This window comes from Pieris brassicae, chromosome 1 (genome assembly GCF_905147105.1).
Source record: "Pieris brassicae chromosome 1, ilPieBrab1.1, whole genome shotgun sequence".
Classification (NCBI taxonomy): domain Eukaryota; kingdom Metazoa; phylum Arthropoda; class Insecta; order Lepidoptera; family Pieridae; genus Pieris; species Pieris brassicae.
Genome location: NC_059665.1, coordinates 23452918 through 23478543, shown reverse-complemented (window position 1 = coordinate 23478543; position 25626 = coordinate 23452918). Strand labels below are relative to the sequence as shown.

The 25626-nt window shown below is 34.1% G+C and overlaps 3 protein-coding genes across 3 annotated transcripts; 1 reads left to right on the top strand and 2 right to left on the bottom strand.

Moving 5' to 3' along the window:
- The first annotated feature begins 8648 nt into the window (after window positions 1-8648).
- LOC123714887 (thyrotroph embryonic factor-like) lies at window positions 8649-9215 on the top strand. Its single transcript, XM_045669526.1, has one exon. It carries the CDS (start codon window positions 8649-8651, stop codon window positions 9213-9215), a length of 567 nt encoding a protein of 188 aa, XP_045525482.1.
- Window positions 9216-10278: 1063 nt separating this feature from the next.
- On the bottom strand, window positions 10279-18862 carry LOC123710345 (40S ribosomal protein S12, mitochondrial). The gene is made up of 5 exons (XM_045662174.1): window positions 18802-18862; window positions 18624-18693; window positions 11134-11273; window positions 10732-10895; window positions 10279-10421 (listed from the first exon to the last, which is right to left on the bottom strand). The coding sequence occupies exons 2-5, from the start codon at window positions 18691-18693 to the stop codon at window positions 10340-10342; spliced, it is 456 nt and encodes a 151-aa protein (XP_045518130.1). The 5' UTR covers window positions 18802-18862; the 3' UTR covers window positions 10279-10339.
- Window positions 18863-19473: 611 nt separating this feature from the next.
- On the bottom strand, window positions 19474-25232 carry LOC123710509. Its single transcript, XM_045662512.1, has 7 exons — window positions 25145-25232; window positions 24157-24178; window positions 24001-24065; window positions 23359-23480; window positions 22797-22929; window positions 21271-21331; window positions 19474-19766 (listed from the first exon to the last, which is right to left on the bottom strand). Exons 2-7 carry the CDS (start codon window positions 24159-24161, stop codon window positions 19643-19645), a joined length of 510 nt encoding a protein of 169 aa, XP_045518468.1. The 5' UTR covers window positions 24162-24178; window positions 25145-25232; the 3' UTR covers window positions 19474-19642.
- Between the last annotated feature and the right edge of the window lie 394 nt (window positions 25233-25626).

The window sequence follows — 25626 nt, the reverse complement described above, 5'->3', positions numbered from 1 at the left end:
CACAACAATTATACAAATTACTCTTATTTAATTACTTTATTGTGAATGAATCTTTAATAATAAATAAAAACAAGGTTTAATTCCAATAATTAATAATAAAAATGTTTTTTTTAATTTAATATTTTATTTTGTATGGCAATTATTTGAATATCTTCCACTCAGCACTAGATGACGCTGTGCTAGGAATATTTAAGGAACACTGCCAAATAAATAACAATTATTATTATAATAAATAAATGGAAACTAAGAAATACTCTAAAACTATTTAGTTAGGTAGTAAACCTCCAGAAATCATATCATAAAATAATATATTTCATTTAAGTACATTAAGAATGTTAAATGTATTTCACTCACGTTCTACGGAATTCTACTTGAATGAGAATTGTATGTACCTATAAATTGACTTATCTATTACTACTATAAAAGTATATTATAAATTTAATAATGTTTTTTCATGTCCACTTTGTTTTTAATGAATTAGTTTACTTTTCTTCAATTTTTTTTAAACTCGAAGAAATAAACTTATATAAAACATCTTTAATTTAACTGTGATTGGCATAATAGTTTTATTGCATATAATTTCTAGATTAAAATTCTAAATTATTGCTTTCTTTTGTATTAGGGAATAATTTGTCGAAACCATTGTTACCTATTAAAATTATAAAACAATTTGCTACCTTAGTTTACTATAAGTGGTTTACTTAAGTAGTACTTGCCTACGCCCATTTAAGTAGATATTTCCAAATACAGTTTATGAATTGAACTAGAAAGCTTTAAACAAAAGAAGTCAATATAGAGAAAGTTGCAACGAATTAGTGTATACAATTTGTCACGCTAAGCTTATGGAGAAATTTATGTAAATTGCCCCAATTGTTGGTGCAACGGACCAACCCTTTGTTTGGTACTATTGCGAAAATAGTAAACAATGACAATTATACAATTTGCATGCAACAACGTCGCAAAATTTATTTGTTTGAGGTGACTGTCGACTTGTTATTAATGATTGACAAAACAATAGGGGAACACTGAACACTGACTTGGTTACCTACACGTATGCTATACAATAGGCACTAATAATAAATATTATAATTTAAATGTATCTAATTATTATAATAATTCGTGTGGTATAAGAATTGGTGGTATAAGTCTTGAAAGACAGTTGCTTTGAACTGTTAGCCATTTCTGGTAAGCAACTCAAACTACATTAACTTGAACAGCATATCGAAAACTGATATTACTTTCGCGATGACACGGAGCAAATGAAAAAAGCGGGTGGAGCATGACGTACAGACTCGTGCGGTAACGCAAGTTCGGCTCTGTAGATCGAGAGCAAACAACGTATATGGCGAGAGAACGTTGAGGCATTTGTTACCGCGGCTAATAAATTAGGTCATTTATTTACCCAGTCAGATATCAGAGAGCCTAACGCTAACCAACCTAAACAGTAAATTAAAAATCTACTTTTATATGCATTTGCCGCGCTCCTAAACAAGACTGCTATGGTTACATTTATACAAACCACAGCGGTTTTCTAATATTAGTAATTATATTTTGTAAAATAAAAAAATGATAACCCTTTGCAGCTAACGCTCGACCATTTTGTTTTGTTGACATATTTCAAGATGGATGATGTGAACATTTAATACTAGTTTGATACACATTTTATATTCCCGTTCGTTCATTATGTTTGGGAGAAAAAAAATCGGATTGTTGAGGCACAATAAATCATGTTGTGTTCGGGTGTCTCGATGTGGTTAAGATTACCGGTTCTATTTCTATTCAACGTTTGAATGAATGTTAAAGAAAGTTCATGTTATTCTATAATGTATCTTTATTTGTAAAATACCGTAATGGACATGTCATATAACTCACTTATTTCTTCCAACGGATAAATAGACTGATCGGCGGTGACTTAGTGGCTCATACACAAGGTACATATATTTTTGCGGGAATCGAACCTAAGACCCGAGAGCTGATTACTAAACTAATAACATATGAGCAACGGATATGGTATATCTTCACTTGTAAAGCGTTTTTAAGACATAGATCCATTAGATATCTTCTACTGCATCTGCCATCAATGTATCATAATCTAGGAAGTAGGTACAATGTGGACAATTAAAGTAACAATTTAGGACCCGATCCAAGTGATGACGTTGTCAAAATTATACAATGTCATTTGTAATATATCTATTCATACACATGTCATACAAAAGCACGAAAAAATGCTTCCCAAAGATAATTGCATGTCCAGCGTAATTTAAAATGCCCATCGAAGCGTCATCGAGGAAGCAACTGTCTCCATTTGCGCTTATTGTGCGAAACGCGTTTCCGCCCGCCATTTTGGGACATAATGTCCAGCGGTGGTCCCACGTATTGTTAATGTGACAGCAAAGGGTTAATACTGAAAATCGTTTCAAGTGAGACCGATTTCTTTTATTAAAAGGCAATCTTCGAAACGTTTCAATAAATAAAATGAGTTATCTGTAAGTATTCTACTAGTAACAGTACTACTGTTACAGTTTACAAATTCACCGCAAAAAGTAACAAAATATAATGTTGTCAGACACTACCTACTAGAGATGTTTTATTTACTGATTTGAAATCTAAATTTTAACAATATATTATATTTTAAAACGTGAATAAGTAGGTACTTTATAATTCTTAAAATTTAAATCTCTTTTAGTAGGTAAGTACTGAATATAAAATTAGTCTCGTTTTTTTTAGTCGGTTAAATAGACCAAAGGTTGAGGTTGAGGAAAAGGTTATTGAACCCAGCGATTTATTGGATATTATGTGACAGTTAATCAAAGTCAAAGTCAAAAATCATTTATTCATATAGGTAATATGCTTTAATTACACATTTACTGCCTACTTTCTCAAATCAAGGGCGTGGAACGGAAGAGTTTTTTTTTCCAAATTTATGGTACAGATAATAAAATATGGGAACATTGTTTTTAGGGCCTGGATTATGTGGAGGCTAGACAGACTAGCTCATTCGCATTTTGAATTGCTATCACAGACTAAGTAGTTATTTTAATGAAGGGTTAGTTTTAATCTACTGTTTATTATATTGCGTACTAAATAAAGTAATTTAAGTTTGTATATGTGTGCTCCTATGTGCACGTGTTAGTATTCAGTTACCTTCAGGTACCTAGTACATCACCTCCAGGATATTTGTATTCGTAACCTTAAAGTTTTTTATTTATTATTCAGAAACGTATCTAGTTTGTATGAGATTTAAAACCAGAGCTCCAAAAGCAACGTTTTTAGAAAAATTATTAGTCTGTTTGCGTTTATAATCGCTTTCATTTTATATAATATCCCAGATGATATATTTAACTTAATAGGAACATTAACAATGAGTTGATTGATTAAAGTTGGATAAAAAAGAGGCATTTCAAACAAGTTTTAGCAACTTTTCTCTAGGATTATTCTGACCTAGAGCCATTGAAGATGAAAGCTATATTCAATTCATTTAGTTTTATTGATGACGTTTTTCACAGTTAGAAAAAATTGTCCCTTCAACGAGGAAGGGTTTCCCAAATGACAGGCGCGTGGCGAAACGCTACATTACAATGCATGGCAAATTATCTCTTCGCTTCCTTGTACATACGATTGATTTTTGGATAAATGTTATTCACAGCTGCTGGTAACCCTATACTGAATACACATGATACGAAGGTTTTAAATAAATATCCGTGTTTGGATTTAGTGTTAGTTAAGAAGGTGATGAGAACTGTTTTATCTGAAAATGACCACCTTTTGAAGCTTCAAACCGTTATATCTATTTTTCTGCCTAATTGGTAATTATATATTAATTATCAATCAGTTATATAATAGCAGAAATAAAATTATAATAACTTATTAAGTCAAAAACTCTACTTTCACAACAACTTAATATTTAGGTCGGCCGGTTGTAAACTATTTTTTATGAGTAGCGAAAAGTAAAGGTCACAGCCACAATAACATATTATTTATTAAAATTATAATGCCATAAAATTCAAATCATGCGGATATTAAAAGTAACACCAACTAGGTACCTTAATGACTTGTTTACACGGGGCCCAGGGTAAGTTTTAGGTAAACAAATTAATTTATATTAAATCTTATTCAACCCTTAATCACCCAATAGACGTAAACAAACTTAGATTAGTAATTATACTTAAATCACAAAACAATAGCATCAACATCGAACGAGTGTCGCAAGTAGTCCCGTTAGGCCCACCCTACCGCTTTAGCGCTCCGCCCCTACTTCGCCCGCCATTCATCGATTTAAAGAGCTAGGGGAAGCACACGATATGGCTCTCTGGACGCCTTACACGGAAGAAGCGCTCGACTTGACCAAACAGAACATAGAAAAGTCTCCAGATTACCCACACTTGGATCATTACTACTACGAGTCGTACGGTGCACCACAAACTGTACCTACCTCACAGATATCTCCAGACTCGATCAAAAGTTGGAATCAGGAAGATGAAACTCTCTCAGACGACATGGAATATCAAGCCTTCGAACGTGACGCGCTGCAAGCTATGGCAGAGAGGAATGGTGGAAGTCTCCTGGGAAACAATCCAAGGATGAAGAGAGTCGTTCAAAGCACCCAAGCATCTGATGACATGTACAGAAAGCAAAGAGAACGGAACAACTACGCGGCGAAGCAAAGCAGGGACAGACGGAAGCTAAGGGAGGTTCGGTTGGCGTTTCAAGTGACGTTTTTGAAAAAGAAATTGGCTGAGATGAGGTCGCAGCTCGACAGTGGAGTATGTGCCAGCTGTCTTCAGCGCCGCTAGTTAAGATGTCTTAGTGGATATTAATGGTGCTATTTGTATGTGCTTAAAAGTGACAAAAAGTAGGCATTGGAACGTAAAAGGGATGTAATACCAGTATGTAAGAGAGTTAGAATGTGTTATGTTAAATGTAGCGAATAATACCTTAAGTGAATAATACCAAAAATGTAAATCAAAAGTATACAATAAAGATTATTATGCATACATTACTCTTTTATTATAAAACCCTCAATTAAATAGCAAAGTTAGCTGTTTAAGCTATATCAATTAATTTTCATGTCTAATTTAACCCTCATTAAGTGGGAATTATAAAGTCAAGCCATATTCAACATATAAGCTCATGTATTATGAGAACTCTACGGAATTCATCGCGGGGCGGGGCCTGCGTTTGCGCAATATACCTACCACCGAGTCAGCCAATAGAGATTTAGAACATTTAGTTAAGGTTTCTATACACTTTTAACAATTAAAAAATGTTTCCTACCTTGTTAATATATTCTATTTTTTCATAATTAAATAACATACGCCCGTATTGGTACTTGCTGGGAGTTTAGAATTATAATATGAAGATATTTGTTTTTTGTAATGGGTAAATTCTAAGACTGTTGAACGTATTTATTTTACTAATAAAGAACTACATTCGACAAGTATTATAGACTTCGATCAATAGAGGCGGAGAATCAATGGAAAATGTTGTAAAAACGGGAAAAACTATTTCCTTTTGAGAGCTTTAGTTTGTTTGGTTAAACGCAAATTCTTTCCCGTAATATCGAACTAAGGGATAAACTTTAAAAAATATTTGGGTCCTTTTGTTGAGACCAGGCTAGATTTCTATGCTTTAATTTTTTTATTAAGGTGTAAATTCGACAAAATACTTAGTCAATTTATAATCACTGCGGCATATCGAAGCTTCTCTGTGACAAATCTAAATAATATCGACGCATGTCGTTGGGTAACCCGAATATTTGGCAATATGATGAGGGGAGTGTAAGATCTTATCTAATAATATGGTCGCGTGTCTCTAGACCTTCGTTTGTTATTAAAGGATTGTTGTTACATGTGTGGTGTTACCACCTTTCGTTGCAGGCGAAAGAACTTGTCCAGATGATAATGATCGTTAGAGATAGATAACAACAAAGAGGTTGAGGTTTACACAATGTGTGCAAGCGACAATCAGGGTTATAATAACCTGCCGTTATGTGTTTTCATATCTATTGTCCTAAAATAATATTCAGCTCTATAATAATCAATTTAAAACAATTGGCTTTATTTCACATCTGCATTGATATCGGAACAGAACATACCTACGTGCATCACAGCCATCAGAGATTTGATTGCATAGGAACGTTAACTCATGGAATTATGGTCAAGAAAGGCTTGCTGACGAGTCTCGCACGAAGCACCTACGAGCGTACAGTAAATTTATAATTTCAATTGGCCGTCTCTTCGACGTTTTATATATAAATATAAGATCAATAGTACATAGCGCAAACGCAAGGGATGTGTAATAGGGGTGCGACCCTCGGTGATGCCCTTGTCAACAATTAAGTTAACGCCCTACAACCCCCCTATTAACATTTTTTCCAATATAGATCTGTTCAACAAAGATTTGTAATTTGACGAAACGCTTTAACTGACGATCAAAAACAATATCTTTGATTAAACTACAAGAATGAAACGTAGTACTAGTTGATATTTTTAAGACAGACACGTTTGTTGTAACACGCTGAAAAATAATTTAGAAACGTATACATAAATGTGGCAAATTAAGTGATAAAAAGTAATTGAACGAATTCTATGCATTTATATATATAAAGATAAAATGTGACGAGTTTTTAACTAAATAAATGTAAAGGTACCTACTTAGTTGCTAGTAGGTTCTATACCTACTTATAAAATATTTTTTAAGGTGGTTGGCGTCACAAATACCGCTAGCTGTCACCAGATCCCCTGGGATTTAATTTTAAGAATGTAAATAGGCCCGTTAGAGTTTGCCAAACTTCTCAGAATATTTGCGAAGTGCACAAATGGACACCCTTTTATCTTACATCTCATAATCCTCACGGAACAAAACAATTTGCATATTGTACAGTTACTTACTGTGACTAAATTGAAAATATTAACTTGAGTTATAATTGTTGCGCGCCATTTTTATGTAAAAACAGGATACCAAAAAGAATTAAAAAAAGAATTTTATAATAGATATCACACGTAAAACAAATTAATTCTCATTGTGAATTTAAAAAAAATGTTTTTATCGATAGTGACTATTCAAAGTAATAAATGTATCAGGTAATACGGTTTAACAAAAATTACCTGCTTAGTTTATTGCCTTCCGTCATTAATTTGATCCTTAATTTCGAGCTTACGGAGAAACAATAAAAATATTAATTTTAATATTTCGTTACCGACGTAATTTGATGTCTAATCTGTGGACGCATGCCGCCGTTATTGCTGTCATAAAATTTGCGCCAACACTGCTCCCGCATTTAACCCATTGTTTTTTTATATAAAAAAGTGATTTTATTGTTTAGAAACTACAATTTAATTAAAACAGGCTATCTTATGATTATATAGAGGTTCATAAGTGAAAAAATATAAACGCAATGGAACACTGTTTTTACGTTTGGTACAATAATGAAATAAAATGTAGTTAAGCTTTTCATATGTAACCTACCTACGCAATTGTATAAACAAATTGCTGAAAATCAATTTCTATTTTACCGTTAAACTTTTACTGTTCAGGTTACCTTATAGATAGTGGATAAAAGTTCAATTGAGAATATTATCATTTTTTTAGTAAGTATATCTCTTGGGATCTGTGGCTATATTTTCAATAATATCCGAAGGTTCATTTGGAAGGAAATGAACAGATGGCGAATTTGTCGCTTCAGCGAATTTCAATACCTCATCATTTGACCACATGGCACTGAATAAAATAAAAAGTATTCGAAATTTTCTAAACTATGTCCAAGATATCGGTTGTAATATTATTATTTAATGGTATAATTGTTTTGATGTCAGACCAGAACCGACAACAGGAAAGTGATAATTAGTAGGCACCTACGTACTTATGATAACTAATGCGAAGGTCATTAACAATTGATAAATCTTTAAAGACTGTGGAATTATCTCTCAAGAAACCATATTAACCATGAAATGACAAATTATTTAACATTAAGCTTATACTCTGCACAATGTTTTTTTATAGTTGAAAATACACTAGGTCGGAGGCAGATTTTGGCAAATCTTTAGTCGTAAACACATTACTTAATTGCTATTTGTTATTAGTTACGCGAAAAATGCAAAACACATGTATATTAGCCCTAAGCGAATTAACGATAACCTAATAACAAATAAGCAAAGTAAAAAGAATACATATTTTCTAAACCTACAAAACACAACAAAGAAATATGTAAATATTTTTTAAAAGCTAAATAAAAACTAAATATATGCATTTAGTTTTATATATGAAAGTATTCGTAATTTATCGTAATCGAAGCACCGCGGAAACTCTGAATGTATTCAATAAATATTTGTAAGACCAACATTCGTCGTCAAAAATTGCAAACAAACGCTTTATCTGTTCTCCCATACATCATTTTATCATTGGTTCGGAGTAATTCCAGTTTTAGATATTCTGATTGAATTTCGTAGTAGTAAGTTCTAAATTTTAATTAATTAGGCGACAAACGCAAAGCATAAACCATAATAAACATTCGCGCCGATCCCGTTACCCGCAGGTAGCCAACCCTTTGGAGGGGTCCATCTTACCCTTAAGCCCCGCCCACTGGCAAACAAAAAGCACTCGAGCATCGCCCAACACATTAGTCATTTATCGATCATCAATACGCCACCATGGCTCTCTGGACGCCTTACGCCGAGGAAAGCGCTCTCGACCTCTCCACGAAATGCAGAAGTGATTTACCGTATTATAGTGAACCCTACACGTGCCAACGTCTCTATGTGCCGCTGCCTGAAAGTTCACCGGTGTCTAGTTGCTCCAGTATGGTCACGAGCCCGCCTCTACGAACCGGGATGATTTCACCACCTGACTCACCCGTCTCCGCCGATAGGAAACGGCCGAGTCACATGATGGACGTGGACTCCCTGTCTGACGACCCAGACTTTCAGGCCTTCGAGAAGGATGCTTTGAGAGCCATGGCCGAGAAGAACGGCGGAACCTTATTAGGAAACAATCCGAGAATGCGTCGCGCGGTCCAAACCACTCAAACCGCTGACGATTCATACAGAAAGCAGCGGGAGAGGAACAATTTCGCAGCCAAACAGAGCAGAGACAGACGGAAGCTGAGGGAAATCCACCTTGCTCTCAAAGTGACTTATCTCAAGAACGAAGTGACTAAGTTGAAAGGGCAACTCGCATCGCAAGCTTGCAGCCGATGCCACCAGCCCTGCACCTGCTAGAGTAGTTCAGTTCGATGTTAATGTGTGCAATTTTGTTAATATGACTTATTTATTGAGAGATTAGTCTTAAGGTTACCTGTAATTTAGTTTTTAAGTAAATTATATGAATATTCTTTTAACTGTATCTTTTAATCATCCCTTTCATACCACTGTTATTTATCAAAAACATTCTTAAGATAAAATTATTCAAGTAAACTTAATCATACTTTAAAAAAAATATTAAATATATAAATTTAATTTATAACTCAATATCTGTGAGCCAGCCTAATAAATTTAACTTAGAAATGAACTAGATTATGTAAGAGCTCTGACAATTTTGAGTTTAAGAGACAGTCGACAAATATTTTATAATTATAGCGACTTAGTAAATAAAAAAAGGCAACAGATTACATGAATATTTTGACCATAAAGTATTTAAGAAACGGAACAATGCGTTGTCCTAAGCTGTCATAAAAAGAGTGGTTATTGCGACAATAATCCCTCGGGATGACGCAACAAAGACATCGCGGTGGTCCGAGATGCCATTCGAGTTCAGTTTGGCTGAAAACTGAACCGATTACCTTAACAACTTCAAGCTTCCCGAGTTAAACGTCTCGAATAAAAACAGAAAAAAATCTTTTCTCTGCGTCCGTTTTCAAGTGAATCAAAAACTAAACTCAGGTGAAAAATTGTAATATTTTTGTTGCAAAGTAATTCTTATTGCATCTTGATATGGTGTGATATTATCCACATCATAAAATACACATAAGAAACAAAGGCCTAAAACAAAACCACATTCCGTCGATAAACCTTTTAAACTGAGGAGTTCACGATAAAACTATCTCGTTTACTGTATTAAAATAAGCAAGGCACAGACTAAAGGTCATATACCTATCTACATATGTAACTTCATAAAAAGACCCTAAATGTTGCGTTATGGGTGGAGCTTGCGCAAGCGGCCTCACGCGGTAACCAACCAGTCACGAGGTCAATTTACCTCGCTTCGAGGACAATACATCATTTATAAGGCATATAATCGCGCTGTGGCGTAAAAAGAACAAGGCATAGAAAGAAAATTCCGAAATACTTAAACTAATGTTTAATAATAACAATATCTATCTACAGGCCCAATTTTTTAAACTAATCTAGACTTTTTGTTTGACTACGTGGGGCAGGTCATACTTTCCCCTCACGCACTTCAGCTTCACTCCGGGGCAGTCTTGGACACTGAAAGTCACGAGAATTGTTAGTTTTATTAAAAAAAAAACCTCATTTAATTATTATTTCTCGTTTATTTCAGAAATTCATCAAATAAAATTACAAAGTTGAATTGTTATCATCTCTATGCGTAACTGACACACATAAGCGTTATTAGTTTTTGTTATAATTTTTCACAGCAAACTTAACGTAATTCGATTTTATTTTAAATCGGGTTCAACTGGGTCATACTCGCGTAATAATAAAACACGCAATTATTAATAATCGGGTAAAATAAATATGTTTTTGCTGACTTGAAACGGGAAACTAATTTACTCACCGTCCCACTCGAACCAGCACAATATTGTGTTCCTGAAGATTGTGACCGATGCCCGGGATGTACGATATCATCTCTTTGCCATTCGAGAGACGGACCAACACGCATTTACGGTTGGCTGAGTTCGGCTTCTTCGGTTTTTTGATTAAAGTCTTCAACACTACGCCCTGAGGAATGCAAAACGAGTGGTTGTCATCCAGTACTATAATATAAACTACGATTGATAAAACTATAATAAAAACGACAAGGTAGTCAGTCTGGTCTGTTTAAATGAAACAATATGACAATTACTATAAACATATATCATTAATATTTTTCATGCATAGATGTTATAGCATCGAATCTATGTAGAAAAAAGTAAAGTTCCAGTTTTTTTCCTTAGTTTACTTTTATGTACTCATATACCTTGGCGAACGGATTCCCCAAAAGTGGATTTCTGGATTTCCTGGTCTTCTTATGTGGACCGTTCTTATGCATCTGCATCAGCGAAGAAACGGCGCGTGACACAAGGCCAACGGGAGCTGGTGGCTTTGCTTGTACGATGGCTGAAATTATTTTTAGTCTTTTAAAGGTTCAAATAGTCACAAACCTTTACAATAATTATGAAGCTTCACGTATGTCAAGAATTATTATAATTTTTTTTTTATTAGGACAAGCACATGATATAAATTGACATACATACAAATAAAAAATATAAAAAACGGTGCCGTCCCTATAACATGTGGACACGATTAGCAAAATCAAGTAGATACAATATACAGTGTTAATACAAACAGCCATAAAAATTAAAATACAAACCAAAAACGAATTAAACTATTTGAACCAAGAAAATAAATTATCGGTATTGTGTCCTAATTCTACTCTTAGCTGAGGCCAGAGAACCATGAAAAATGTCAATACTCTGTGTAATTTCATTATGGTAGCGACATAACCTATTAATTGGAGAGTTTCTGGCAACGTTTGTTCGACAACGTGGGATGTGAAAACATCTTCGATTGTATAAACGACTCCCGAGGTACTTGTATGGACAAACGTTCTAAAATTTCTGGGTAATGCAAAAGTCCGTTAATTACCTTAAATTGGTATAGCAAGTCGATGGTTGCCCTACGAACGCTCAGAGGAGCTTTTGCCGACACTGGTACAATATATGCAAATAGAAAATGCTAAATCTTAGATAATAAATTTAATTAAAATATTATTAGCAAGTAAAAAAGTAATACAGTACAATATTTCGTATGCATATCACAATGCATTCTTCTGCAATTTATGATACATAGGTACGCATTATGAAGAGCATCTTCACTGATTAACAACCGTTATAGTCGCACCAAGCAGGTGCTGGAATAAACGCCATTTCACGGATTATTATCCATACATCGCTTTCAAACGAATAAAATCAACCTTCTTTTCTATGCCATAAAACTGAAAATCGTTTGCTAAGTTCACCTACAGTTACCGTATTGTTGCTTGTATCGGAGGCGTTCTTACAATTGTGTCAATTGTAGACGGATTAGTATAAAGGAAAGGGTTTATCCACACAAAAGTACAATTTTCAGGCTGCGAAATGTGTCGCCTATAGAGATAAAGGATACGCAAATGGAAGGAGGAAGAATAGTGCGAAATTAAAATAGGACAATGCCCACACAATTGCATGTTAGGTGACAGTTTCTTTAAGATCTGGCATACATTTTGTGCACGCAGATGACAATTCAATTTCTGTAGGCGATAATTTATGAAACAATAATGCTATGCATCTGTAATATTACCTAAGTAGCCCAAGAAAGGTAACGTAACAGGAATATTCCGGTTGAATCACATTTCGTCGTAGTGCAATTATTTGGTATAAAGAGATGCGGAATATTTGACATTCTATTATGAATCAATTTCATAGCGGTAGTGTGATTGACACCGTGTAGAATCGGTGCACCAAGTGTGCAGGGAAAGGTGCCACGACACCTTTTGCATGTCATAACGCTATAAGTCATCGCTTTTGTACCGTTATCAAGGGCTGGATTTATATAAATGGGCACGTTAAAGATGGCCTTTCAGACCTAATAAACCGAATAACCATGAGAAGATGGCAATAGGAACATAGAATGGCATAAATAACACGAGGACTTCAAGCGCAGCGCTATCTACCATGCAACTCTCTCACAATCGATAAGCCCGCAATATTGTAGCAGACAATTTACGAGTGGACTCTTAGTATTGAAAAAGTAGCATAGGTCTGCCAAATACATAATTAAGTGGGAATAAAGATAGTAATAATAATAACGACTCGGCGCAAGGTCTGCATAAAGCTGCTGAATTAAATTCAGCAGTTAAATTATTCACCACAGTTTTATTGTAAATCCGACACAATCTGTTAACAGGAGCATTACATTATGATCACAAACGTAAATAAGTATGTCATTAGACCAAAAATAGGTCGGAAATCATAACTTGACTTGTAGATTGGGGTTACTTGGATATAAGCTATACGTAAGGGTACCGTTAATGCTACGTCAGCTTCGTAAAAAGCACAGATCTACGCCGTAGCTATTTGTAGCTTGATACGACATTACGTTATTTTCCGTTATTCTAAATCGATCAATAAAACTTAGATTTACATGTGAAGTAAATAATTGAGATGCTAATTGTGATTCTAATCTGAGCGAAAATAAGCATTCTAAGAGTCAAAATGCATATCCGTTTAGTTTGAAACGGTGAGCTACAGTTGCGATGAAGAGCCACGTAATTCTTCAATAACAACATTATTAGGCTAAAAGAATGGCTTAGCTGAGAACTAGGCACGTTTCAGAAGCTATTTTTATTTGAGCAACAACTTAAATGCATTTGTAATGGCAGGACAGTGGTGCTGCCCGATGGTCACGTCTTGTTATTGTTTGTGGTAATCTCCGCTCTTTGGGATTGACAATTTTGCATCTGCCTAGCGCAAGTATTATGATGGACCAAACTACAAACTGCGAGCGGTTTAAGCAAACAGTTCAGAGTGGAACTGGTAATTGGTCAAGTCCTACATTCATTCAATGTATAGCTGGGTTCTATTTCAGACGAAATAAAATTGGGAAAACGGAAAATGTTTTTTAAATAATAAGAAGAAACTACATATGTACTCGATGTATTGCCATGCATGGCATGTTTAAAAGTAAATACACAACCGTGACCGCTTATCAGTATGATAAGGTCTTAAAAATAATTCACTAAACTACTGTGTCATCTAATAAATAAATTTTAAAATTATTATATATTTTAACGCTTTCGCTCCGTCGTTGTACCCGCCACCGCTTGTACCTGCTCTTTTTGCGGATTATAATCCGTTAATAGTGGGCATTGTCCACAGATGACGGACACAGTTTTGAAATTATCCACTGTCATACTCAGGGCTGTCACCAATGTTAAGACCACCGTCAATTTTAAATTAATGGAATGTAATTTGTGTGACGAAAAGTGTCAAGCACAAAGCGAAGATTGAATTGAATTTTGCTATATCTATGAAATAGCATATAGGAAATAGAAAAGTATGGAAAAAATATTTTCTGTAAATACCTTCCGTCTGGTAAAATAAATGATCTACGTCTCCACAACTAGAGACAGCCCTGATATTTAGCCAGCATGACTCTTATTTCACTTGCGTCCTCAAACGTATAAAAAATAATAGGCAAGAGTTGGCCACGGGAGCATTGTGTTTCGCAGAACGTTGTAAATCATATTTGTATAAGTAAATAGCTCTACACTTTATCAGTTAAAAGCAAATCGTTTTCGCAATTGTCCAGGAACAGCTCATTCATCGACAAAGCCAAACGGCACATATAATCCTGTATTTGTAATATTACTTTCTCAGAAGGTAGAATTAGAGCAAAGGATTGAAGTCATAAACGAGATGTATTGCCAATCAGCACTTCTATTCTTTGGATGCTGGACGTCATTATAAAAATAAGCATCAACTTTAACATTGAGTGATGTCTGGCAAAGTGTTATTTCTATTTGAGTGGAGTAAATGGAGGTTTCCTTCTTCTAAATGTAAAAATTATGTATAAAGAAAATGCGATTATATTGAAAACAGCTTAATATAGAGCAGTAGGCGTGCATCCTCAGAAAAACTGTCCAACAATGGCAAATGTATGAGAAAGTTTGATGCGTGTTTGTCCCACGCATTCAATGTCCATACACAACTCTTTCATTTTGTTCCGTTATTTTGATAGGGTACCGCGTTTTCAGTTATAAACAGCGGCGTGCGCTGCGCCTGAAGTGTTTATAGTCTGCGAAATGTAACTACTTCAGATTTTATTGGGTGGTCCCTCAATAAATTATAGGTATTACGAGAAATTTTAATTTCTATACAAAAACCATCAGACAAATATTAATTTGTCATTAAACATCGTGATGATTATAACTTTTCTCGACAGATGAAAACTATGAAACATTATGTATGACTTCCTGGTGAATATTTGAAAATCTTTTCTTTTTCTCAGTGTCTAAAGCAGTAAGAAAGAAGATACGGTATGTTGTAAGTTTTGTAAACGATTTTCACCACCCTGAAATTACGAAAGACTAAGAACGGAAACGGAGGACTGAGGTACGAAAAAAAATTATCAGAAAAAACAATCATTCGACGCAAAATAATATCATCGATTACTTAGCAGTCGCAAAAGGCGCCATTTCTCAATATAGTAGCAATTTATGAAAGGAATATTGTTGGCATTCAGAGTAGGCAAGGTCTCAATTACTGTGAAGTCCGAGTCGAGGCGTAAATTGCTTTAGCGCTTTCAACGTAATCGAAGCATCCAACCTGCCAATCACGCTTGGATGCAGGGTTCATGAAGCTATAGCTTCATGTAAATTTACATTTATAGATATAATACACTGGACCATTTAAAAATTGTAATTATAAAGAATAAAATAGGTATAGGAATGCCATAAGACATCATTTTGCTATTTCACCATGTAAAATTAATCTCGCCTACAATATATATATGTACACAGGCTGTCTGGAAATGCTTCAGTTGAGCACCCCTGCGCAATAGGACAATATGCGTCTAGGTGTGAATCACGATGAGATTACGCTGGACGCAGCGGTCACTCGCCGACTCACACTACCCCCGTCACATTCTCACATTCGCAACCCTTATTTATGTGTACCGTGGCCAGAACAATTAACTGCTGCAAAGAAATCTTTACTCATTAATGAGATTGTGTAAGATTTTTATTAAGAACCAAAGCTGGTGGTATCATTTAATTCTCTTAGAAATACTTGGTCAACCAAAAAAGAACTATTGCTATTTAATACTTTTTGGAATCGATTTTTTTACAGCCAATTATTAATCGAGTTATGTGTCTTAAAGAAGTTTTAATGAAATGATTAGTATAGTCAATTACCAAATAGTAGGTATTTGTCTGTTATTTTCTAAAAATCGTTTAATAATATACAATTGCAAATTTGGAATATGCTGACGGTATGCCGACAAAATCATGCACATCGGACATAATCCCTGGTCTACGCGGAAGGGTTCTCTAAGGACGGGCGGAATCAGCCAAATTGCAAAACAGGGGAATATATAACTTATGTCATTGCAATAGTGAGAAATGCAATTTTAATTTGAACAAGCTGCATCTGACGCAGATGGCAACAACAGTTATATACTGGTTCCTCTTCTTATTTACTTCCTTATTAAAATACTAGCTGCTCGGCGTGTAGGGCCTTCAATCAGATCAGTGTAGTGTATAAAGCTTAGAGTAGGAAATGAACCTAGCAATTTGCTCACCAAAAACATGAGCCTGGGCGGGTCGCAATTTAATAAAAATTAATATAAAGACACATCTAAAGGAGTAAGTTCTCGTGTATAGTCCCTAATAAACATATGAAAATGTCGCGAATTTTGTAAACGCTTTTGACATTCATAAGCATGCGCTAAGACGCATCTAAACTGAATATACGTATTTGATTTTGAATGCTGGGTCGAAAAAAAATCTTACAGGCAAAGCGTCAAAAAGTTTTTTTTTATGTAATAGCAGGCAAACGGGCAAGAGGCTCACCCGATGTGAAGCGATACCGCCGCACATGGACACTCACATTGCCGGAAGGCTCGCAAGTGCGTTGCCGGCCTTTCAAGAATTGGCGTAGTAGGCGGAGATAATTGATACGTTAAGTTGTAATACATTATTTTCATATTATCTGGGCACCAAACGGGAACAATTAAGTAAGCAGCTTGAAAACTGTGAGAAGAGATTCATAACTCAATTTACTCCTATTCCTACGAACTTACCGGAGTTTTCTGTTAAAGATATTAGTACCGACCAGTACTACTTGTATAGATTAGTTAACCCAGCGATTTAGTGAAGTATCACCGGGTAAAATGTCTCATGCCTCCATCAGGCATTAACTCGTTTTCTATAAAAACTCATTAAAGCTGCAAAGATGGATCGAGGCACTTCTTTACACTTATTGAGTTAACGCGATATTTACCAATATCATTGGAGGCCTATTACCTAGACTACTTACAGACTCAGAAACAATACAACGAAACAGCTACTTCGCACACCCAGAATATTGCTTGCAATGTTAACAGATCCCCAGCGGCACATTCGTGAATTAGCTGCACGCCGAATTCGAAACGCGTCTGTTTAACTTTAACACAACAGCATACTTAATCTTTTGAATTGGCACGAAAGTTTTACTGAAACACCGCTATTAAAATCTATAACCGAATTATCTTCGGCATTCGATTGTTTATTGAGCAGAGAACTGGATTTACTATGCCTACTTTGTCGCACTCAAGTAGTAGAAACTGGGACCGAAACTTTAGCCACGGTATGCGATAAAACATAGAGAGAAGGATTCATCAAAGCCCAGACAGATTTGAGGAAAGCGATGCCAAAATTCGAAAGCAAGAAGGATTTTAACGTCACCTAAACATTTCAATTAAATAATAATTTAGCTAATTAGAATTGTTATTACTTTATTTTATTAATAGATAAAAGATTCTTATGACTTTCGGTGTTTATCCTAAATACAAAAGATTTTTGCTCGCAAGTTTGTTATGGCCCTATAACTATATTTCTTTAATTTTTATATGACTCCGGAGGCAGAAGATTAATTTCAAAACCTATAAAACTCCGTACTCTATTTATAGTCATCATTTAGCAATGTTTAGGCACTTTGCTCCTATAAAATTTTCCTTCATAAGTATGTGACCAACCATTATGTGTGTCTTTTGTCTTACTTATTTCAAAATTTATTGTTTATCTCCAATTAAACATGACATAAGGCAAAAACAAATGAAAATCAGCATGTAGTAAAATAGAAAAGAGTTATTTTCAATTTCTATTCTATGTCTGTCAGTCCATGCTAATCATTAAATTATAATGTAGTGTACATTCTAATCTAATCTAAGAAAATCCAGCGTTACAAAAACACTATATTAGTGTAGTATTGTAGTCAATAGTTTCATCATATAAATTTTCAGAACAAGTGTTAATAGCCCACGTAAAAAGAAAAATCACACATCACAGCGGTGTCACATCAACAGACAACCTCGGGCTTGTAAGTTCATTGATATCTATTGTCAAAAGAGAAATTTATCTGTATTTAAGATTTATAATCATGTCGTTAAAATTTTATGGCAAATGAGAAGAGATCCATCCAAAAAAACATACTTCTGTGGTTAGTGGTTTTTCACACATTTAAATTAATGTTAATTTACTGTTAGAACTTGTATTGTCTAATATTCATTTTGTAATAAATAAAATATCTGTAAAATCTATAAATTACTGTGATTGCAAAGTATTGATGAGAAAGGGATTGTAATTTGAACGTTCTGTGCAAACACAATTCAGTTACTAGTTCTTATTAGATTTTGTAAATCTAGACAGTATAAAGTATGTAATTTACTTACCGGGGTAAGCATTGAGATGGGTTTTAATACCAAGCGATAGAAGTGATATTCCTTTTCTTAGATAATTCATCTAAAATAAAATAAATTACATATTAGCTTAGATTTTGATTTAGATACCAGGATCTTTAGATGATATCGGTACTAGACTATTAGATAAAATGTTTTTTTCAATATGTACCTTAATACTATTAATTTAAAAGGTTATTCCATAAAATAATAATTTTTTTACAATCTAAACATAACCTACAATATTAGAAAATTAAGATTTGACGTATAATATTTATTACAATTTACAAGTGACAATGGATATTGAATTAAGAATGAATGTTACTAGTAACACAAATACATATTTATATACAAGTGTTACTATTTACCGCTAGATGGAGCTTTCTAAAATAAATGATTCCATCTAGCGTGGACCAAAAGAGCTAAAGCCTTTTTCCATTGGATTTCAATTTATTATGATTGTATTTAATATTTTTAAATTTACTCTACTCGTAATACGTATGCAGTTTTTGATCATAGTTTTAAATCTCCTAGTTTTATTATCTCTTAGTATTATATTATTATCTTATCTGAAAATATTTATGTGATAATATGTTAAAGAATCCAAAATCTTCTTTTCAGTTACGAATTAGGACCGAATTAAAAGTTGAAAGCAAATCTGTTAAAGTTTTATTAGCTGGTTCAGTCGGTTTTACCATTTTTATGGGAATTTAAGATAACTCGCAACTGAGCTTGAGAGTTAAAATCTTTCTCGGCATTATGTAAGGCTAGGGATACTTTTACCTTAAGTTAAAAGAAATTCATGAGAGTTGAAAATATTTTATAACAAATTGTAATACAATTTATTTTTTATACTATTAGTTTGTATAGTTTCTAGCCAGTATACAATTCTAATAACTACACACTTGCATGTCTTTGGAAATATTATGGATAATATAACATTGCTAGCTTTAGTATTTGGATATAACACATGTTAAAATACAGACTTAATCATATAATTTATTTTAAAATATTTATTGATAATTTAGCTTGAGGTCAATTTGGCAGATATAAGGTTGTCTTCTGTGACACCAGTAATCTCGTAGTCCTGGATTTGCAGCGTCTATTGCTCCACAGTGAGGCTCTTCTGGAGCATTACTGGAAATAAAAATAATTATATTTTAGAATGTTTTCATCTTTTACACTAAATTTTCCCTGTTTAACATTTACATCTGGCAGACCTTTAGTTTTGTGATCAAGTAGGTACGTACCTAATAAAAAGTAAAAAACACGGCGTTTGATTGTAATGGTTTTAAAATATAAAGCAGAAATTTGAAATTATAGCGCATACAGTAGTTTATTGGCAAAAGCAATGTCTCTTTTATTTCATTGTTTATACCCATATTCTTCATAAAATAAAAAGTACATATCTATACTTAGTCCAGCCATAAGTACTGTTTAAAAATGAAAATGCATTGTTTTAAAATGAAGTAATGTAATATAACAGCACTGTGGGCCTAGTGACTTCAGCGTGCGACTCTCATCCCTGAGATCGTAGGTTCGATCCCCGGCTGTGCGCCAACGGACTTTCTTTCTAAGTGCGCATTTAACATTAGCTCGAACGGTGAAGAAAAACATTGTGAGTAAACCGACACGTCTTAGACCCAAAAAGTCGACGTGTGTCAGCCACGTAATGTCAGGCTTATTACCTTGCCTATTAGATTGAAAAATCATCATGAAACAGGTTCAGAAATCTGAGGCCCAGACCTAAAGAGGTTGTATTGCCACTGATTTATTTTAATTTATGTATTATTATTAAAATGTATGCCTACATATTTATTAAAGTCTCAATATTGAATAAAAACACTTTCTATTCGAAATGGCCAGCCTTGGCTTTTGTACAGGCCTTTAATCTGCCACTGTTTGCTCCAAAGATTTTTTGAGAGACTCAATGTCACCGTATCGTTTAGAGCAGGCCATGTCCTCTAAAATAGACCATAATTTGAAGTCTAAAGGGTTGCTGTCTGGACTAGACGAGGGCCAGGTTTCAGCTTTCATAAAGTCCAGAACGTTGGTTTCAAGCCAGCCTTGGGTAGTTCATGCCTTGTGACCAAGGACAGAATCGTGCAGAAAGTCCAAGGTATACTTTTAAAAGGTGTATTGTTAAGAAATTTCACAACATGATCCGAGACTTTATCTTGATACAATTGGCTGAAGTTTTCACTCCTTTTTCACAATAATGTAGTTTTGTGACTCCGTGATAAGACACCCCTCACCAAACCATCATTGACGCAGGATGATGACCTCGTTGTTCCGTTTTGACCACTTGAGCACCTTTCTTATTTGCCTCTTTAATTCTAAAGATTGATTTAGGGTATTTCCTTCTTGTTTAGAACGCGACAGAGTTCTACAGAGTGCTTTTCTAATGGGGTTTCGACGAATTTTGCTTTAACAGCATTAACAGCCTTTGTAGTTCAACAACACGCGTCCGCGCCGAACTTTTCTGGTTCTTCGACGGATGGAGTGTTGTTGCATCTGTTGATAGTACGATATACGAACATACGGCTGATACCAAGCTTTTGAAGTGTCTAGAATATGACCGATGGCTCCGTACCCACTTTGAGGGTATGTATGGCCAGACTAGTTAGTATAAAATATTTACCTAAAACCCTTTCCGTTATCTCCAGTCCATGTCGAAAATCCAGTCTCCTTTATGTCTTCACCTAAAACAAAATTACATACATTTAAATATTTGTCACGTAGTCGAAGGGAAATTCAATAAAATTCTTCATCTTCGTCGGAAATCAGAAATGCACGGCATACCCACATTACTTACCTGAAAATTAATATTGCGTGTATGTATTTACTGAATGGTTCAATTTACATTGTTCAAAATTCAAAATCATTTATTCATATAGTTAACAGAATGTACTCTTGTGAACGTCAAAAACAGAAATGTATATAAATTGCAGGAAATTATATTTACTGCCAATTCTCAAATCAAGGGCGTGGAACGGGAGAGAAAAACAATAAACCCTCTGCCACTCCTTTTAATCGCCAAGATTTTGTTTTACACAACGTTTGTAAGGACCTGCAACCATTACACCATGTTTCACATGACATCTCAAGTTATTAATAATAAATTAAAAACAAAGATTTAAGCGAGCATAACGATCCTTGAAATTTGAACTTGGCTACATAAGAAAATAATAATAATACTTATTATATTGAAATAATTCGATACCACATGGATCACGATGTGTTCCCACTTTACATTAAAATAGTCGTGGATGTTGACGATCGCCCCCATGTCTGGAATTGCAACTGAGGGATTCAGCCGCTTTACCTATTTATACTGGAGTAATTCATATCTAAGCACTAGGATCGTTTAATTATGTTATAGCATAAGTTACAAATATACCCGTATATTATATTTTTATAAAGTTACCTTTATGTTTCACTTATGAAAACTTCATATAATTTTATCAGATTAAACACCTACGAGATTTATTATAAAAATCAGCTTTATGAAATAGAGTCGGCACATTTAAAACAGCGTTTATTTACGCAACATTAATTACCGGAGTCAATTTTGCAGCAATAAACATAAAGCAAGTGGAGCGTCAGAAATAAATCAAATTACTATAAATCGCATATTAAACATAATCTCGTTTTCAATTACCGAGGGAGTGAAAGAGCGCAATCGCACCGCGCATTGCAGCCTATCTCAGTGATACATTGCCGTGCAATACGTGACTAGCCTATTTCTCAATTATACTTTTCTACTTTCTTAATACGACCGATCTATTAAAAATCTAACTAAGTGAAATTGAACAAAATAAATGCATCGAAAAATATTATACTTATTGTTACGTGTTATTAAAACTGTTATGTAAAATGCATTCTAAGTAATAAATAGGAATGTTATATTTAGTTATCGAGTTCTATTTCAGGTTGGGGCACATATAATAAAATTAGTAATTTGACATTATCCCTGGTGGAAAAGGCGTGAGGCATATGAGAACCTGATTAGGTCAGCTTTTACTACAACCATACGGTATTATTTCAATCAAGGTACAAACAAAATAAATTTCCGTTGGTTCATACGGTTGTTACCCTCCAGAAATAATTACTCATAAGAGGAATTCGAATACATTATTATGATATAATAACACCTGAATATTTTACCGTAGATATTTCTCCAAATTGTATAGTCTTCTAAATTATTGATTCCAAGCCAGACCACTAATTTGTTATCTGTTCCGTTGATGCTGGGGTAATGCATGCCACGGACTAGTTTCTGGATAAAGAAGAACTCGTCCTGAAAGACAAATTTAACTGTCTCAATTTTGATCATTATAAAATATATAGATCTGTGGTAACTACTATTACTCGTATAATCATATTCAAAAAAGAAAATGTAACGAGTAAAATCGGAAACATGTGAATTAGTGACCGTAAATAAGACTTGGCTTAAAGGTCTCGTTACCAGGCCATAAAATTATTAAAAAAAAAAAAAAAAGTAAAATCGGAGCGACAATTAACCAAAAATTATCGAATCAGCCATTATTGTTTATCTGCCTTATTCATAAACACATCATTCGGACTAATTGTAGTATGATAAGTGAATTAATCTTTCGTGGCGATTATCTGGTATTGAAATTAGGAAAAACAAACATTGTCTATGTCCTAAAAACTATACTAACTACATATATATATACCAAAATGAGTAGTATGAATAAAACTAGACCTGTGAACGAGGTACTGCTAAGTGCGCCCCAAGATCATTGCATGTGTCTCTTGCCACCGGCCAAGTTGCAGATTGATACATCATTTTGTAGGCATTTTTAGTTGCTTTGTTAAGGATGAAACCTGAGATGTAAAAGTATTTCAATTGTATTTTGATTATTTGAACACGATGCAATAAAGAAGGCCCTGGTTGATTGTGTAAAAATGGCGATAGCTTACACAGTACTTTGTCAAGTCAAATAAAAAGGTAAGTACCGACAATTATTGATTTGTATTTAATTATTATTGTAATGTATTATTAACGTTTGGATTTATTTGAGGCCTGTTTATGTCACAATATTCAATTACATTTGCAAAAAAATAATACGTATATTGCTAAATTTTCTTGCGTTAACCGCTGCGTCCCGAAATGGTTCTATCTCAATTACGTAACAGTAAAACACCTATAATAACTAAACTACTGGAATTTGATCCAACAATCGAAGAAGACCATATAACGGGGTTTTCAAAGTTTGGGCCCTTGTCTCGTAATCATAAATATTTTTCATTGTATTCTTAAGTGTAAGTTAAAGTTGTGAAATAAGGAGAAATTAAAAAAAAAACGGAAGGTTGTATTATTATATTAATAAAAGTAATACCAGACCTTTAGGTACACCAGCTTCCAAAAGAGTACCAACTAGAAGAAGAAACGCAACTTGAATTCTGAAACTGGACATTTAGAAAATGTTTAGTGCCAAAGCCCCCTCATTACATAAAATGAATTAGTAATTAAATTAATTAATAAAATATCGAACCTTACCTCATTTCAGTCTGCTAATGTTCTGAAAGCCATACACAAAATTAGTTTTCACCGTTATTCACTAGTTATGTAACCGATAAATAAAGATTTTAATATATTTTGTTACACATATATTAAGGGTATTAGTAACATCGGATAAAAGTTATTTGATTGATAAACATGCCTCGATGAGTCGTCCTGAAACGATCTCGTTCTATCAACTAGGGTCAAATTACCCGTATTTCACGTGGGCTAGAATTACATATTGATAAGCGTACTGCATACCTAGTATCATTTACATAAGCGAGCCATGAACAAGGTTCATGCACCAATATCAGCTATATTGAGAAGTTACATAGTAATTTTATAAATAACAATCAAAATAATAGAATGTTTTAAACCTACTCCTATAATGTATTCAACATCGGTTGGTTGGTTGGTTTTATTTAGTTATAATAAACCATTCATTAAAATACAACCAAATGTTTTACCTCATTTTCGGATAGATTTTATTATATATTTATAATTAAACATTATAACAATATATATTTTAATGATTATTATAGTTATTAAACGAAGTATCATTAAAGTTTAAAGTAAAAGGTATCTTCAATTAATTGAAAAAGTCAATATTGTATTTTATTTAAATATTTTTACGAGCTAGGGGTTTGGGTAGAAAATAACGTCGATCTCTTCAAGGGGTTATTTTTAAATACATCTTTGAAAACTAGGGTAATATTATGAAAATTATAACTTTGTAATATGTGGGTTTACACTCCAGAAACGGTCAGAAACCACATTTCAGCATATTGAAAAGCTCTCTAAGTAAAGGAAAAATCTAGAAACATTGCAGTCAACCCGTCTTCGTAACAATATCATAAAACCGAGTTAAACATCTCTCCGATATAAGCAAAGATAAATTGTGTTTTTTATACGTTTCGTTATGGAACAAAGAAAACCAGTAACCATTGTGCATAGCAAGACAAGAGAAATTGAATTAAAACGGTACCTTCTTTCAAGCCGCAACCTTCTCAGCGCAACTTTTATTAACGCGCGTGCGACGTGAGTCGTCCTCGAGGGCAGGCGTTATAATGTACTTACTCGAATCTCGATCCTCTAGAGAACAGTTACGCGAGGCCAATGACTAAAATTGACCGAAACAACGGTGATATCAAGTTCCTTTAATATTTAAATGAGCTAACAGAAATCTACTGTCACAATATATTTTCTTTCACTATTATCTATTGTTCACATTTGAGCTTTGTGCTTGTGACCGATATTTAAGATGCGGTTTGAAATGTCGAGAAATATGGTCTTAGTTAAATGAAAGTCATTGATTGTTATCGATGTTTATTCTACCCAAATCCATAATAAAACCCGTGTCCAGCTCCGTGACCCCCATATTTCCAGCCCACTCCGTAGCCTCCTATGGCATTCCTATACCTGTCTTCGTCGTGGTACTGATATACGGGATCCTTTCTCTGGAGCGGA

Excerpts from the sequence above, each read along its gene's own strand:
- LOC123714887 (XM_045669526.1), top strand. The coding sequence starts at position 8,649 with ATGGCTCTCTGGACGCCTTACGCCGAGGAAAGCGCTCTCGACCTCTCC.
- LOC123710345 (XM_045662174.1), bottom strand. The coding sequence starts at position 18,693 with ATGAATTATCTAAGAAAAGGAATATCACTTCTATCGCTTGGTATTAAA. Across the intron at positions 11,274-18,623 it reads CCATCTCAATGCTTACCCCG|CCATCGTACAAGCAAAGCCA; the intron begins GTAAGTAAATTA and ends AAATAATTTCAG. Across the intron at positions 10,422-10,731 it reads GTGCTGGTTCGAGTGGGACG|TGTCCAAGACTGCCCCGGAG; the intron begins GTGAGTAAATTA and ends CGTGACTTTCAG.
- LOC123710509 (XM_045662512.1), bottom strand. Across the intron at positions 21,332-22,796 it reads AATTTGGAGAAATATCTACG|GTGAAGACATAAAGGAGACT; the intron begins GTAAAATATTCA and ends ATTTTGTTTTAG. Across the intron at positions 19,767-21,270 it reads GATAACGGAAAGGGTTTTAG|TAATGCTCCAGAAGAGCCTC; the intron begins GTAAATATTTTA and ends TTTTATTTCCAG.